The sequence below is a fragment of the Amblyomma mixtum genome, chromosome 3 (assembly GCF_055824585.1).
Source record: "Amblyomma mixtum isolate Tamu chromosome 3, ASM5582458v1, whole genome shotgun sequence".
NCBI classification, from domain to species: Eukaryota; Metazoa; Arthropoda; class Arachnida; order Ixodida; family Ixodidae; genus Amblyomma; species Amblyomma mixtum.
The window spans coordinates 252,923,258-252,940,602 of NC_143014.1; the positions used below are offsets into that span (position 1 = coordinate 252,923,258).

The following is a 17,345-nucleotide window of genomic DNA, read 5'->3' on the forward strand; positions in this document are numbered from 1 at the left end:
GCCTCAAGGCATGCTGGGTACTCGACTTCCAGGTCGTTCGGCGAGATGCGCGTGTACAGCGCTCTCCTTGAAATGCAGAATTGCGAAGCTTAAACTCGTTCTTAATTTGTTAATACGCGCGAATGAAGTCGTAAGAAAGGTCAGCACGTTCTACGTGCATTATTATGCTTGCGCTCGACGTTCCGTATTCGAATTAACGGCGGAAAAGCGTTGTAAGTGCGAACGTTAAGACATGCGTCGTCTCTTCGCGCTGAAGTTTAGGACGCTTCATCCACTCGCTACAAAATTCCGCCTGTTGTTACGGTTATCGTGTGGCTGCTACACAGTTTTCTAATATATATCAGAGCACATGTTTTCTAGAGGTTTCGCGCTTCCAGGCGCTGAATATGTGGACTACCAGCAACCGCAGCCTAGCATTACGCACGAGCGCACTGGTGCGCACATTGTAGCAGGGTGGCTGCGACGGCAAAGAGCTTGAACTGTGCAAATCCTCCTCGGAGGACTTTCGGTGCTTTTTCTATACAGCCCGCGGTGGCCTAGCGGTTAGGGCGCTCGGCTACTGGGTCGGAGGACCCGATCCGGGACGCGGCGGCCCCGTTTCGATGGAGGCGAAAGGCGCCGGTGTACTGCGCGATGTCAGCGCACGTTAAAGAACTCCCGGTGCTCTCAATTAATATGGAGGCCTTTACTATGGTGTTCCTCATTGCCCACGTATCGCTCCTCCTCTCAAAAATCTGTGGACTTATCAATGTTTTACAACCTTGGCAAGGGGCACAATCTGTTTTATTATCGGTTTTTGCACTTGCCAGCTAATTCCTTTCGTTGGATATTTGCTATGCTTTATGAAATAATTACTGCAGAAGCTGGCATGCTTAGCAACTCTGTCAAGTGATTTAATTTTAGTTGAGCTGTAATGCAAAAATGCAACTGCATTACAAATGTGTTGAATTTTCAGCACTACTGTAGTCTTTCTGCATGTACGAATTATATGCCCCGACAAGCATGCACTGAGACTTTGTGGCTGAAAACCTCTACTTTTATGTCCATCAAGAGCCTGGATGGGCAAGTTACATGGCAGCTATTCCAGCAGTGAGAGGCGTCCACTCACTGCGGCTTTGGTGGATGCATAAGAACTTTGCTTGCAAACAAAATTATATTTGCATAGTTATGCACTGCACTGCAATGCATTTCACATCCTGCAAGATAGTGTGGGACATTACGTGCCATTTACATATAACTTTCAGCTCTGAATGTTATGAATTTCTGTACTGGACTTCCCAATGCTGGTTGCTACATTATGTACAAAAATAAATGCTTTGTTTTGTGTCATCTCCTGAATGATCAATATAGCTTCAGGATGAAAAGTCAGGGCTGCTTCCCATCAAGGCAGAGGAGAGCCTGTAGCCATTTTGCTGTCATGTACTTTGTGCTCTGAGCCTAGTTGAAGGGGAACCACCAGCCTGTGTACGGACAGATGTCACCTATGGTTGGCACCTCAGCTGTTGATGCCTAGCTATATACAGAAATGTGGAAATGTATAACGCACTGTATGCACACTGTTCAAGGTAAGGTAGGTAAGTAACAACACTGGCAGCTAGGCAAAAGATGAGCTTGCCTTGTGTTTTTCCTAATGAAAACCTAAAGCCAAAGGAAGGCTTCAAAGCCTGCTGCAGACCTTCGCTACAGGCACCACAACGTAACCAAAGTCAGGCACAAAGACAAAACAGCAAGCAAATAGCAGTCAAAAATGAAACAAGCTCTTGACATGCGTAGCTTTACTGTTGAACTGCAAGAGGAGCAAGTTTGTTGGCTATTAATGTGAAACTCTTCTTGTCCTGCGGGTAATAACATCATATCTTTGTCTTGCAAAGGCTTTTGCAGTGCATTTTCTGCAGCATGTAATAAATGAGTTTAATGCAGGAGATGAGTGACAAATAGCAAATTATAATAAATAGTATGGTCGAGCGTAAAAAATATATCGTGCTTTGGTTTTACAGCAGACACAAAAGCTTGATCCGAGTTGTTTTCAGCATTTTCTACAAGTTCCTGTTACAAAATCATGTGCAATGTTGAACAAAAAGCATTCGCACTCAGTTTTAGCTTTGGTGTTACCAATGCGGCACAATTTGCATGTTAAATGACTTTCATAAACCATCCGTAAGACACTAGTGATACCAAAAAGTCTGGAATGTCTGTGAACACAATGTGTTCCTTGGCTTTATAAAACTACCTGTTTTATAGCATGATTATTACTCTTGATCATTATGGGCTAAACAACCAATAGACCAGCCTCTGCCTTCCTTGTAGCATCTTGCACTTCTTGAAATCACCAATCTCCCTCTCAATTAGTCAATCATTAAGTGCAATAATACTACATGCAAGCGTGCAATGCATCACATATGTAAGCTATAGACGTGAGACATTTATTTACTTCACATGCATGTTCAGCAACTAAACAGTTTGCGAATGATGCTTTGCTGCAGAGTGACAGTTCAGTATTATAAAATTTGTCTCAGATGTCAATTCTCCTAAGTTCTGTACAATGAAAGGTGAAAAACAGCTAGACTATGTTGGCTGCTATTTTTTAAATTATGTTATCCTGAAGTGAAGCTTTTCCCAACTTAGTGACTCAGAGTACGAAAAGAAAGGCGGTAAATAATAATCTCATCACTTCCTAATGCGGTCACCTTGTCTGTCAGCGTCCCTCTCTGCACACAGGAAATGAGGAAACATTACTTCAACATGCGGGTCCACACGAACAGGGAACTCAAGTGTAACAGCTTGCTTAATTATAATTTTCCACACTTGCTGCGTGCTCATCTCGACTAGTGTTCTGGTGAAAACGTCTTTCAGTTTGAGCATGAAATTAGCAAAAATGGCCTCATGTACAATTTATAACTCTTACAAGTGCTCGTAAACATACCTTAACACCACGACCTAGCAGTGCCAGCGAACGAGATGCCGCCGTATGTGGCTGCGGTGTCACCATTTCGACAGCTGACGGCAGTGACCACATACACCTTGAGTATTAGCTATGGATTCGAGCTACTCGCAGTCAGCGCAAATGTCTGAGGAATAAATCATGCTGTCCTTTAACATCTTAAGTTGTCACGCTGTACTGACAGAGGCCAAACAGCATATAATTGCAAACATAGCTCGCACAGTGCTGCTGCTGTCATGCTAGACCAGATGTGGCACATAGCCAAAGTTGTCCGAGGGAGAAATTGGTGCTCCTCAAGGAAAGAAAACAACCTACTTAACAGAATTCTTCAACTTCCATAATGCTTTCAAACTCTGCCGCCAACAAAATGCTCGAAGCATATAGCCTAGGGTTGACCGTCGCAGGCAGTCTGCCAGCGGATTGCAACGGCGCACTATTTTTGCCGCTCCCTATACTTGATGGCACTCAGGAACATGCTGTATCCATTTGCAGTGAAGTTTCTGCAGGTTGAGGCAGTGCACAACACCCGTTTTGCAGCGATGTGAGCGCCAGTTTTAAGGAGAGAAAGACCGAAACCGCACGTCTGCAAGCAATGCCCACACAAACCAAACCACAGGAACGACCCAAAAGTTCAAATTCACATGACAAAGCTGCGCCGTGACACAATGTCCATCAGGTCCAGCATTTCATGCGACGCCTAGCGACAGGCACTCGAAACAACTGAGTGAGGGTGTGAAGCAGACGGCGGCCACTTGCACAACGCAGAGAAGCACAAGGGAGCGGCCAGCGGCGAAGAAACAGAAATCTAAGTAGAGCATTGCTGTGTTCCACAGTGCATGTCGGCAAGGTGGAAAGACTGTTCAGTCTCTTTTGATAAGTTCCCTTTGTGCGAGGATGATCCGCGACACAGAGCAATGGGGATAACAAGGCTCCTTATCGGGAAACAGGTATCATCAACAATGGCTGTCTGCTCCTGCCACTTTACTCAACACAACTTCTTTTTCCTGGGTGAGTAGTGAAATGCTATTAGCATATTACAATATTAAAGTTTACTAATATTGTATTAAAGTTTGTGATTTCGATACATGCGTGCATACATGGGAGGTGCTGACTGAGAATGATTGCAATTGTGCCACTTTTAGTGGCTCTGGAGACCTTTCGACTGTGTAATGTGTTCACCGGGGCGACAACTGAGCCTCAGGTTGCATGTATCCGTTTGTAGATGTTCGGGCCAGCAGCGATCCGATCTAAACACACGGAGCCAAAGAGGCATTTTCTTTGCATAATTCTGGGCAAAGGCAATGTGCACTGCGCCATTGCTACAGTGTACTAGATTACTATACCAGTGCTGTCCGTTGTCCAAACTTGCGGTGTAATTTTGTCAGTACAGAAGTGACCAAATTTGTTTAGAGCGCTCAAGCAGTGCTGTGCGGAGTAAATGAGGTGAAATCCCAAAGCACATACCTTGCCCTCGAGCACAGCCAATAAGTTAACCGCACAGGCACAAATGCACCTTGCCCTCAGCGATATATCGGCTTTAACGTCCCTAAGCGACGCATGGACTGTAAGAAAAGGCTCCAGATTAATTCATACTACTCTTTGACGCGGTTCTTCTATGCGCTCCCACACAATGCATGGGTGTGTTTGCATCTCGCCTCTCATCGAAATACGGCCAGGATTCGACCACGCTGCTTTGAGATCAGTAGTTGAACACCAAGGCACTGAGCCAACACGGTGGGTTGCCCCTAGCGAAGCAGCTGCGAAAGATTTAACTTAATTTGCTCTGCAACACGCCGCTCGAGTGCTCAAGTGAGCCGACCTCTGATCAAACATCTATCGTCATATAAATCCCCGTAAGGGAGCTGCTTAATTGTTGCTCAAGGGCTTCACAATCCCAAGGCAGCCTGGTAAATGCCCCCGCAAAGTCGTTTGTTCTGCGCTCGTCGCATTTGAATTGCCGCATGCGAAAAATTCGGGAACTATAAACTGTGCAGGCACAAGTTCCTTGGCCCTGGCAAAGCAGCTGCTTTAAAGCTCACTTCATTTACTACACAGCACGCTGCTCGAGCCTTCCAGAAAAGCTTGCTCACCACTGTATACTTTAAATATATGGCAAGCACAAATGGCTGTGCCAAACTCTCTTTTTTATTTGCTATCTTCATTTGTATTGAACAAATTTTACTTCAGCACTATTGACTCTAGCCCATAGGTTGGGGTAATGTGTTAATAGTATGTGGGGTTTAAAAAGGTGCACATGAGCTAGGAGGAACATCATAGGGGAGGGCTCCAAATAGTTTCTACCACATGGATAGGGGTAGCCATTTGTATTGTTTTAAGTTAGTCTCTTAAACTTGACTGAAAGTTTGTTGTTTCCATGGCCGACAGCCACTACCTCAAATCACCATTTCTTCCCCTTGAGAAAAGCCACAAGACACAAAAGTGATTGTTTTACTTCTCAGAGCTCAAGTGCCAACGAAAATGCCTGAAGAAAACAGCTATACAAACACAGAATCTTCCAAAAATTTCAACACACGATGAAGACAAGGCTGCCTGCATCAAGGAGTTGGCATCGGCTAGGCTTGCACGACATGCCCGACACTCTGCCCAGGTACCATATGTTTGTGTGGTGTATTGTTCCAAGTAAACAGTTTCACTGCACGACGGGAAACATTCTTTTTATTACTGCATATGCTCTAGGCTGAACCAGTCACACAGACCTGTTCACAGACACCCGAGAAAGCGGAGTTTTGTTCTGGCAAATCGGCTAGCACCAGCACGGTACTTACCATCCTTGATCATCAGCCTGACTACACCCACTGCAGGACGAAGGCCTCTCTCATCTTTCTCCAAATAACCCTGTCTGGCGTCAGCTGCAGCCATCTTACCCCTGCAGACTCCCTAATCTCGTCCACCCACCAGACTTTCTTGCTGCCCCCTGCTGTGCTCGCATTCTCTTGGAATCCAGTCAGTTACGCTCCTTAACGACCATCAGATTATCACGCCTTTGCATTACATGTCCTGCCCATGCTCATTGCTTCTTTCTTTTGACTAGAATATCATTAACTCGTGTTTGATCCCCGACCAACTCTGCTCTCATCCAGTCTCTTAACGCTACATTTATCATTTTGCTTCTCACACATTGTTGCGTTAAGCTCAACCTTTCTCAGTAGCCTCAGTGTTTCTGCCCCACAGCAAGTACTAGCAAGATACAACATATTCTTCTCTTGAGGAAATTGGTAAAATGCCATTCACTATCTGAGTGTACTTGCCAAATGCACTGCACCTCAATCTTACTGGCATGGGCAACTTGCCATTCGTACTGTTTTACTTGTGAAGCAAATCACTTCATCTCTAGGCCAAATTTTTCTTCCAGGACTCTACTCTGACCTGGGGCTTGAGTATAGAGCACAGTTCCTCAATGGCTCTGTGCAATGAAGATGCAGAGAGTACAGTGGGTTGACATATCACTCAATACTTTTTATTGATGCAATAGCTACATGCATTAGCATGAACGCTACAACTGTCTTGTTTTCAAACGTCTTGCGTAAAGCAAAACTTGCTTTACTAAGCAATGTGATTGCCATTTTTTTTTCCCAATAGGATTTATCATGCACAACTACAGTTCCAGCGCCACAAGCTCTGCAATTTATAACCAAGCACTCGGAGCAAGAAAGGGACATTGCAGGCATCCTCCTGGAATTGGGCTCACTTAAGCGTTGTACAGAAGACAAGCAGTGCAAGTGAAATCTGGAGGATTCCCAAAAACGTTTGCAGATATGATCACTGACAAAAATGTAACATTCACAGGGCTGCAGTCAGTAGCAGTTCTGAACGCACTCATCAAGTGCTACAAAAAACTACGCCCACTGTCTGGTCGACAGCACATGTCAGCCAGAGAGAGGACTGTTTTAATGTTGATGAAGTTAAAGCACAATATATCAACCGCCTTACTCAGGCATTTCTTTGACTCCACAATAACGACATGCAACAACATCATTGCAGAAACAGTGCAGGTATTGTCTGAAGTTCTAAAATTTGTTGTCATGCTCCCCTCGAAAGAGGAAATTGTTGAACATCTGCCAAAGCAGTTTCGTAAGGTAAGAGTTGTTGTTGACTGCACCGAGATAGCTTTGGGGCAGCCCAACTGTTTGCAGTGTGCACTGAGAGTGTATTCACACTACAAGAGGGGATTCACAGCTAAATATATGGTAGCCATCACTCCAGCTGGCATGATTGCTTATATAAGCAAAGGCTATGGGGGACACGTGTCTGATAAGGCCATATTCGAACAAAGTGGCCTGATTGATGCACTTGAGCCAATATCAGATGCAATCATGACTGACCGTGGGTTTTTAATTGACGAAATTTGCACACACTACCTCACTCTTCTTAACCCGGCTACATTCAAAAAACAAAAGAAGCAGCTGTCTAAGGGGGAAGCTCTTCAAACCCAGACAACTGCTACTGCCAGGTTGCGTGTCGAACATGCAATCCAACGGATGAAAATGTTCAAGATCCTGGCAACAAAAGGGCCGTGTAACATGGTTGGGCAGTTGGATGACATCCTCAAGGTCATTGCTGGTATAACGAACCTTTCATCCTCAATTATTGCTGCACATCATTTCCTGTGAGATACTGCAATTGTGCGTCAATTATTGTAAGTTTGTTCTATGTTAATGCTAAAGGTAACAAAATGGAACAATTGCTCTTGTTGAATAAATGTGATTGCATACAACTGATGAACTGATTTTATTTATGGTGCAAGGAACACCATGGCTGAAGCGTGGTCTGCTGGAGGCAGGGAAAGAAATCCATTTTTCTGAGCAATTCAAACACAAAAGCTTATACCCAGTGGTCACTGTTTGGTAGGATTGGGCACTGAACCTTGCACATCCTGCATACGAAGCGGATGCTCAAAGCACTGGCCACTACTGTGGTTGCATGCACAGAATTGTTTTGTACCTCTATTCTGTGTGCTCTCCGAGCTGTGCTGGAACCGGTTATCCTTTGGGTGTTCATCTCTCTTCCCTGAGTGCATACTGGGCATAAATCTGACATGTTTTGCATGCATGGCAAACCATATCCAAACAGATTTTCAGCCAGCATTTCAATAAAGGCTTGTTGAAAGATGGGGATCATTGCAAGGCATTTCTAGTGATGACGTGTTAGGCGTGACCATCAAGCATTACCAATTCCAAAATCCAAGGTAGTGCATACACATACTTCGGGCATATTCCCATGAAACAACTAGAAGCAGGTAGTTGTAGCTCGAGCATGGCTGCCTAGCTCTGCAAAAAGATGAAGAGGCATTCTTAGGCTTTATTTTAGAATGAATACAATCAAAAATGCTGAGTCCCCTAATTTCAACAGCTGTGCAGAAAGGCACTCGGTTAGAAGCAGTAAGTAATGTTTACAGTTTTCATACCACAGACAGAGCACCTGCATTATGTCCTAAGCATTAAAGGGGCCACTAACTGGTATGGTAACAGAAGAGCAAGGGAAATGGCTAAGCATGTTGGAAATTTGCCTATGCAACAAGGATGTGCACTTTCTGGTGAGGGCAAAGAGCAGGTTTACCTACGACTCATCGATGATGTTATGTAATTGCAACTTCATAGATGCAATGCCTCACTTTCGATGGAGTCTTAACACAAAGGGAGCCCTCATGCTGCAAGGTGTTGATGTGATCACGTGGTGCCTCAGTTCCTAACCCTACCCTGGAGCAGTGCGAAGCTGCCCGGGCCAGCCATAACTTGGCCGACCAGCTTCACCTGACCGGTCGGTCAACAGCAGTTTCAGTTGCCGTGGGGCTCCTAGAATAGGGGGCCTTCCCCAGCACACTGCTCAACACTGACCAAAAAATAAGTTTTACCGTCTCTCTGTGCACATTAAAGAACCCCACCTGGTCGACTCAGTGATTATGGCGCTCGGCTGCTGATCCGAAAGACGCGGGTTTGATCCCGGCAGCGGCGGGCGAATTTCGATGGAGGCGAAATTCTAGAGGCCCGTGTACTGTGCGATGTCAGTGCATGTTAAACAACCACAGGTGGTCGAAATTTCCGGAGCCCTTCACTGCGCCATCGCTCATAGCCCGAGTTGGTTTGGGACGTTAAACCCCTATAAAACATAAAGCAGCCAGTCAAAAATAATATGGAGCCCTCCAGTACGGAGTCCCTCACAGCCCACAGGTTGCTTCAGAATGTTATACCCATAAATTTCCAGTTTTTTCCCCTTGCTCTCTTTTCATCATGCTTTATGGCCCCTTTAAGCAGTGTGATAGAACATCTGACACTTAACAGCAAAGACACAAGGGACTAAATGAAACAAAAAATTTACTCTCCCACTTTCTGCAAAAGCTCGGACACTACACGTGCCTTGTAGATGTCAACAACTGAGTCTTCGAAAGATTTGAAGATCTCTTCATCATAAATCACATCTACACATGTAAACTCTAGGTGATTGCAAAAACCAAAAAAGTGCGCTTCCTTAACACCACAGATAGCCATCTGCACATTTACCTGAGTGACATATTCTAACTTTGGCCTCAGCATTTCACTACTGCTGAAAGAATTTTGCAGCTTTACAGGACACTTAATTTCCAATAGGACCTCCCTGCCCTCACAGCACTGGCAGAGAAAGGTCACCCTGCCATTGGGAGAGCAGATAATAAAAGGCAGATCAATATGCAAAATCAGGCCAGTCAGCTGTAACTCAACTCTATGGCCCTGGGCTTCCTGCCACTGCACATATGTACTGCGTGCAGCATCTTCGTTGGCACTACCAGCTCGCATGGCAGGGGTGCTTACATGGGATGTTCTGAGGATAAGGCTCAGAAATGGACCAATATCTGGTGCGGCCCTTGTGCGCAGATACGTCTTGGCACGGGTCAAGCAAGCGTGTGCAATGCTTACAGTTACAAGGCCAAGGCCCTTCCTATACTTGTGCCATGCTGGTGTAGATTGCTGACCACATGTTATACGCTCAATCTCTTCCCAGGAAGAGGCAACGGCAACCGAATAATGAAAAGAATTGTCAATAGCATAGCCTATGAAACGGAATGGGAACATATAGAGACACATGAGAAATACCGCATACTAGGAATACTTCCAGTGCATGAGCTATTTAAGTTTACTGTGTTGACCCGCTACTATTATTCTAACAATTTTAAGCTATTAGTAAAGAAAGATGTATTACACCGAAAAACTAAGAAATATGTTAAACCACAAGTCTTTACGAACTATGGAAAGAAAGCCAGAAATTATTATGTACCTCAGATATTCAATGAACTAAGTGAGATACTGTACGATTTAAAATCACGAGCTGTAATGCTGAGAGAAGTAAGGAAATGGTGTTCAACTTTGTCTTGTAATGTGTGATTTTTTTTTTCCAAGTGGGAAACTTGACAAGTTTTTTTTTGTTTTTTTTATATTTTCTCATTTTTATACTTTGTTCGCATAGGATTGTATTACTTGTATTTACCTTGTATTATTATTTTTCCCGTTATGTGAATATTATGAATGTATATTGTTTTATATCCTAGTTTAAGGATGCAACACTGGCTGCCTGGTCTTCTAACAAGCACTATGTGCTTGGATTGACCAGTACTTCTTTTTGTACACTTTGCTATGAAATAAAGACTTCACTTCACAGTCTCCGAGCCATACACGTCACATATGTATGCCAATACGCCTTCTGCAGTCTTGCTTTCTAGGTCCGTTGCCTCTTCCTTGAGCAGCACCAGAAGCGGCAGAGGGCAGCAATGGCAGCGGGTCTTTTTGTCTGCACAAATAAGCACAATTGAATAAATAAATAATAAATAGCTACCTTAAGGGGGCCACTACCCTAAACAGTGAACTTTTGAACCACTTGCTCTATATCACTGAAACTTGTGGGGCTAGTTTAAATTACTGCTGGGACCACCTCTGCCAAATTTAATTATTCTAGAATAAGTATGAAGCATGCAATCCAATCTTTGTGCCAAGGATGACTATGCTTGCTTAGGAAAACTATTGTTTGAAATATAAGTGTAATTTTTCCAATTTTTTGTGTTATCTGGCATTGGAAATGTCCAGAGCACACAACTGTGGAATTATTTTGCTTAGTTCTCCTATACTTTGAAAGAATGACGCCACATATAGAATGACATTGGATTTTCATTTTGCATCAAATCTTTTAAACTCATTTTTTAGTGTGAAGAAAGGGAAAAAATAGACAAACTGAGTGCACAGTTGTGTTCCTCATAAAATTTTGCTCCAGAAAACCTGCTACAATACCAATATTATCAAGTAATATTGAAATGATAGTTTTTCTAAGCTGACAGTTGATTGAAGAAACAGGAGATGAGAAAAATAGATTCACATGATTGCAAATCATCCCATTTTAATTGAATCACTACAATGTTCAAGACAAGCCCTCAGCTGAATAATGAAATTTGGCAGAGGTGGTCCCAGCAGTGACGTTCACAGGTTTCAATGAAATGAGCAAGCGGTTCAAAGTTCACTCTTAAGGGTAGTGTCCCCCCTTAAAACAAATGTTCTTGAACATCAGAAAAGAGCAGTGGTACTAGTGAATGAACACTCACTTTCTTTTACGCATCTGTGCCTAAAAAAATAGCCAGCTACTTCCTAGAACAGTGCAATTAATCACTTCATGTCAAGCCACTGCAATCAGCACATGACGATGCAAGTAATTTCTTTCTTTAGCCACTTAATCAGCCATTGATCTATATCAGACAATACAGAGCAAGGGCACTTATTAACCATCTTGCTTTCGTTTTCTACCTTGGAATAAGAATCATGCCAGCACTAAGTGCTCCACAATGTACACCTCTGCACTCAACTTACTTTCCGCTCATTGACTCGTGTTCTTCTAGTGCCAATTATTCAATAATTACCTTTAGTCTAAAAAAATGTATATATATCTACATTATCCTCTATACATTCCCTTCCTTTATATTGTGCACCAAATGCAGCAGAATGAGGAAGCTTTTCTTTCACCTTGCGGAAGCTCTAAATGATTTATTGAAAGGTGTACATTTCGTAGATCAGCATGAAGCGAGTGGAGTAACATAAAAGTATTTTAATGCTAGCCAGGCTTTTTCTTATCTGTTTTTTTGCATTTGTTCTTCCAGTACCTGCAAAAAGCACATTCAGCGCATGTTCAAAAGCATATTCCAGTACCTGCAAAAGCAGAGTCAACGCTGTGCGTGTCCTCTCTGTCTGCATCTGTGTCTTTTATGCTGTTTAAAGAAGCATATTCAGCTTTTCATTATGTCACAAAGCAAAGCACTTTTCCTAAAATGCTTCTGAGCCACAAGACAACAAATTTAAGGTAGTTCCAAGAGCTATGACATCTGTATCGCCACTTAAGCAGCTCCAAGGTGAAGACAAAAACGTACTATGAATGACGCTACATGAGCACACTACACTAAAAAATGTTCCACTGAAAGCGCTGTGCTGAGATATTGAACATGAGTGGCAAACACGTTACCATAGTTATATAAATATGCAGACTATTACAGCCCTTTTGCCTCACTGCAAGAACAGAAATTTGTTTCGCATTCAGTCACATTCCTTCTGAAATCAGCAGGCCACAATGACAAAGCGGTAGGCCTCACGATGACAGTTATAGTACGGTAGTGATTTTATGTGTTCCGTTAAGAAAACAGAAGCGATGCTACACAGACTTCACCGAAGAAGTTCTTTAGTCCAGTTACGGCATGTAAAAAAATATATGATATGAGGCTGTAAGCATGTGCTTACCATTACATGAAATGAAAGTTCCAGCTACTACACTTTTATGTGGGTACTCGGCTGCTGACCCGAAAGACGCGGGTTCGATCCCAGCCGCGGCGGTTGAATTTCTTTGGAGGAGAAATTCTGGAGGCCCGTGTACTGTGCGATGTCAGTGCACGTTAAAGAACCCCAGGTGGTCGAAATTTCCGGAGCCCTCCACTACGGCGTCTCTCATAGCCTTAGTCGCTTTGGGACGTTAAACCCAATAAACTAAACTAAACTAAACTTTTATGTGGGCAGCTTATTGCATATTTATCCTAGAAATTAGTACTCCATCTCGCCGATACTCACTGCTTATTCTTTGAACAGGCATTGAAGAGTACAGCTTTCCTGGCTGCTTGTGTTTTCTGCACAAGAATCCAAAACAGTATTGTTGAACACTTGGCAATAATGAAGTGCACCTCACTATGAACTAGACTTGAGTGTAGAAGTAGACATATCTTTCTGCTTTTTTGGTCAATTCACATAATTTTCCTGACTACCACGCCAACGTCACAGAATATGATTAATCATGGTGCATAAGCATTATACATACAGTGCAAAGCAGTTGCAACACCTTAGGCCATCTGTGTCTTCACTTGTCTATGGTCATGACATTCTTTTATCTGTAAGCATGCTAAACCAAGCTGCCTGTATACTTCTTCTATTGCTCACAGTAACATCTGTGCAGAACCTTAGTGGTGCATTTTACATTGAGTGGAATGTTAGGATCTGCCTAACCAAAGTAGCACGACCGCAAAGGAAGGTTGTGCAATTTTTTTGAAACTGGGCAGCTGCAGTCGATGCAGTCAGAGGAAATAAACCTACTCGGCCTTATGGGCTGCCCAAATCATTTATTTCACTGTCAAGCATCATTACATTATGGCAGTTGAGTACTGCTGTTGCCTTACTCTGAATTTATATCAGAAATGTTTACTTATGAAAAACCACGACTGTTGTGTAAAGCTGCAAAGGCAAATGAAACATACACTGAAACCTCAGTAGAGACTCAGCAGAGCAATGCGCAATGCACAGAAGGAGCCACACTTAAAGGAGATGAAGAAATTGACCAAAAACTCCATACACAAATAATCATAACTTCGAAAACATCATGAAGGGATAAGTCATTCACGTTTCCTTAAATGCAGCCTTCTGAATCCACCAACACTAAAAAATAAACTATATGCACGTAGCATTTACCTGTGGAATGCCAATGCCAAGTTGGGTGCACTGCTGCAGAGTAATGCAGCCATGCTCTCACGATCATTGATTGGAAGCAGATGTGCAGAAGTGGGCAGTTTTGTGTGGCAAAATTTCCACAGCGGCCCTGGTGCATACTTCTCTTGCACGTCCTTTTTTTTTGTTGCCCATGCACATTCCACATCTGTGCAGCTCAGCACCAGCAATGCCCGGAGCCCCACCTTAAAAAAAAAGATTTTGAATGAGTCAGAAGATTTACTAATTTTTGACAACAGTTAAAATTCACATTATTCAAGCAGCCAGAATACATAAAACACGCTCTTAAAGCAACATCAGGCTCACGCTGCTGATAATGAGACCGATATCTGTACAAAATTAATAGGATATTAGCTAGACAGAAGTAAAGGCCCAGTGCATACTGATAAACTTCTTGCAGCCATGCTACAACAACAAAACTTGAACATATGGCTGCGCTAAATGTGTGCATGCAAACTTCCAGCCACTGGTTTTCCCTGGTAAGGATCAGAGTGTGAGCATATAAATGTAGTCGCTTGTTTCGCTTATTTCTAGAAAAAAACGCATTGCCTTTGATAGGCGTGGTTTCGCTCAACCGCCAATCTGCCGAGGAGAGCGGGCGACTGTCCGCCGACCTGAAAAACCGTCACACTACAAAGAAAACTGGTCGTTTGTTCTCGTTTGTTCTATCCGACAGGCCGCGGTGTGCCAGGAACGGGATCTGCCGGTCATATCACTGACCATATTCTATTGTGCCTAGGCAATTTCAAGATCAGCTTACGGCTTACTGAACCTTTACAAACCTGAGGGGAAATAAACTGTATATCAATGCACAAATGCTTTTAAAATGCTCTGTACACCCCTGCCACTACAGGCTATTCGATATTGTCTCGGCGAACAAGCCAAGCAAGTGCAACCAACAGCTTTATGAAAGGGAGGACAATTTCGCGTGCCGGAATGTGCAATTGGCGCAGTCTAGTGACTTCACCTTTTCAAACCATTCACCTCTTTCATACCAGCGAGACAGCTCGACATACATGGCACTAGACGAACAGTAAGTTGTGCTTTCCCACACCGATGTTTTACACCAGCTGATGAAAAGAAAAAGAGCGTTCTACTTACCTGGACAGGTGGATGAGGACAGAAGCAATCTGCTTGCATTTTGCTGAAAGTCCTTGAAAAACAGCTGTCACCTTCACTGATAACTCATGCAGGCCCGAACCCATGCCGGACGACTGTATGCACAGAGCGACAATATCTGTGTTGCTATCAATTTTGTTTTTTGCGCCAATTAAGATGATATGTCCTGTGCTGAGGACTCGTTCGCTCTCAACGAAACAACGGGAGGTTACGTTGCAATTCAAGAACCCCACTACAGTCCCTAAAGACAAATTTTGCGTGACCCTCCCTTGATCCGCCATTGCTGCAGTGTTGCCAGATTTCGCCGTGCTACTTCGGCGCCCCCTGCAGGTCACCTGACTTGCGAATAACATTTGACTTTTCAAAGAAGTTCGGTATGAAAGACGCAATAACTTTCTCAAGTCCTTCAGAAAACACCGGAAGTACCGATATAGGCCTGTAGTTTATCAGCAGGTTTTTGTCACCACTTTTATTGCCTACAGAAATTCTTGCATATTTCATCTGGTCGGGAAGAACTGTTTGCAAACACAGGTTAAAAATGGGCTAGTACTGATGAGGTGACAGGTATGACATATTTAACTACTTAATTTCAAGATTATCAATGTCTAACAATTTACTGTTTTTAGCAAAGTGATTAATAAAGTGATTTGCCAGCTCATGGCCATTTGCAGTGATCAGCAGAACCGGCCTAATGCTACCTTGACCAAAAACGTTACTGAGAGCTTTCCAGGCTGTATCAGGTTGCTGTTTTTAACGCTGCCGAAAAGCTATTCACAGTAACAAACCTTGGCTCTTCTTGGGTCTGCGTTTAAGCGATTTCTTGCCTTTTTAAACTGCCGCAGTGATTCCTCACAGCGAGTGCACAAGAAAATGTGGTAAAGACTAGCTTTAGCATTTATCATTCTGATATGGCCATAGTTCACCCAAGGCTTTAATTTTTTCTTACCTTAGTTGCTTTAAATGGAACGCACTTGAAGTAAGTGGACACAAACTGTATAAAGAATGCATTGTAGGCATCATTTGCAGTGTTTATTTAAGAATTGGCAAGGAGTTTTGTGCCATTATTTTTTCTCTCCACGCCCAAAATTATCGGAGTTGATGCACACAATTTACATGCAAAAGTGGCTGCTCATGGCGACACCTGTATGCCATTTTTACAGCAAAAGCTGTAATAGCTTTCCCTCAAAACCAAGAAAGCCTAAACCCTCAATTCATTTTCAGAAAAAGAAAGGCACATAACTGCCTTAATTTGCAGGTGGAAACCACTGCCACCTCACAGCGTGCTTGAGGTACACCGACCCAGTGAGCCAATTATGCGCCTTTCTTTCCTTATGCAGGGTTTAGGCAGCGAATAAGATAGCAGTGGGAACTAGACTATTTGCTTCATGCAAGCGGGCCCTGGAGTCCGTGAGGTGTGCAAGCGTAAGAAGGCAGAGTACGCACGTAAGCGTACTGATGCCAAAATAGGCCTGTGAGAAGCCTACACAGGCAGTCACCGGTAAAACGTCAAAATGGGCCTGCCACTCCAGACCTCTTGGGCACTAAAATGCCAATCAGCTTTCGCTGACTAATGTGCTAAGCCAGCAAACTTACATATAATAATTTTTAGCTCTTTTCCAGCTTATAAGACCTCTATTTTCAGTGACAGCTGTCACTTTGTATTGAGAATGAGGCACCCCATCGATAGAGGCCAACTTCTATTTGTCCTCAGTGTCCCTTTAACATTGAGAGCTTTCAAACAGGTAACATCTCACCAAACACCCACTGAGCAAAGCTGCTGTTCACTACTGTAACAGTCGCAGCTTCTACAGCAATGGGCACGAGAACAAAAATTTACTTCACAAAAGTGGCTTTGGCGATACCACTGCGTACCATGTCTCCAACAGTTATGCAGCCGTGTGTGACATAATAGGTACTGATGCCAAATAAGGGCTGTGATGTGTACTCTTTGAACCCATCCTCTGACTTGTCCGCTCAGTACCTGCCAGGCACAAAGAAAGCGAAATGTAGTAGAACCACAAATAATGAATACTTTACTTCATTAGAACATGTAAAGCATTAAGAAAAGCATTTACAATCAAAATAGTCTACATAAAAGTAATATTAAATGAAGTTTTATGCACTGAAGCTGCATTCAAGCTATCAGGCACCCTGTATTAGAGAGTTCTCGATTAGTTTCAATCACGTGGGGTTAAATATGCGCTGAAATTCAGTAAAGAGCTGTTTCTGACTTCACAGAAACACTACTGTTGCAGCTGGGACTTTAATGCTCATAA

At 43.3% G+C, this 17,345-nt stretch overlaps 1 protein-coding gene and 1 pseudogene across 3 annotated transcripts; one reads left to right on the top strand and one right to left on the bottom strand.

The window, feature by feature from the left end:
• The first annotated feature begins 44 nt into the window (after positions 1 to 44).
• On the top strand, positions 45 to 8,643 carry LOC149354384 (uncharacterized; annotated as a pseudogene). Its single transcript, XR_016291317.1, has 4 exons — positions 45 to 139; positions 3,889 to 3,949; positions 5,401 to 5,549; positions 6,542 to 8,643. The product of XR_016291317.1 is annotated as an uncharacterized LOC149354384 (transcript).
• LOC149354385 (uncharacterized) lies at positions 6,752 to 15,844 on the bottom strand. 2 transcript variants are annotated; one of them, XM_089583310.1, is made up of 5 exons: positions 15,052 to 15,844; positions 13,915 to 14,135; positions 13,027 to 13,082; positions 10,606 to 10,720; positions 6,752 to 8,229 (listed from the first exon to the last, which is right to left on the bottom strand). In XM_089583310.1, the coding sequence occupies exons 1-5, from the start codon at positions 15,088 to 15,090 to the stop codon at positions 8,127 to 8,129; spliced, it is 534 nt and encodes a 177-aa protein (XP_089439436.1). In that variant the 5' UTR covers positions 15,091 to 15,844; the 3' UTR covers positions 6,752 to 8,126. The 2 variants fall into 2 exon arrangements, with proteins under 2 accessions (XP_089439436.1, XP_089439435.1); XM_089583309.1 differs by having other exon boundaries at positions 10,585 to 10,720.
• Between the last annotated feature and the right edge of the window lie 1,501 nt (positions 15,845 to 17,345).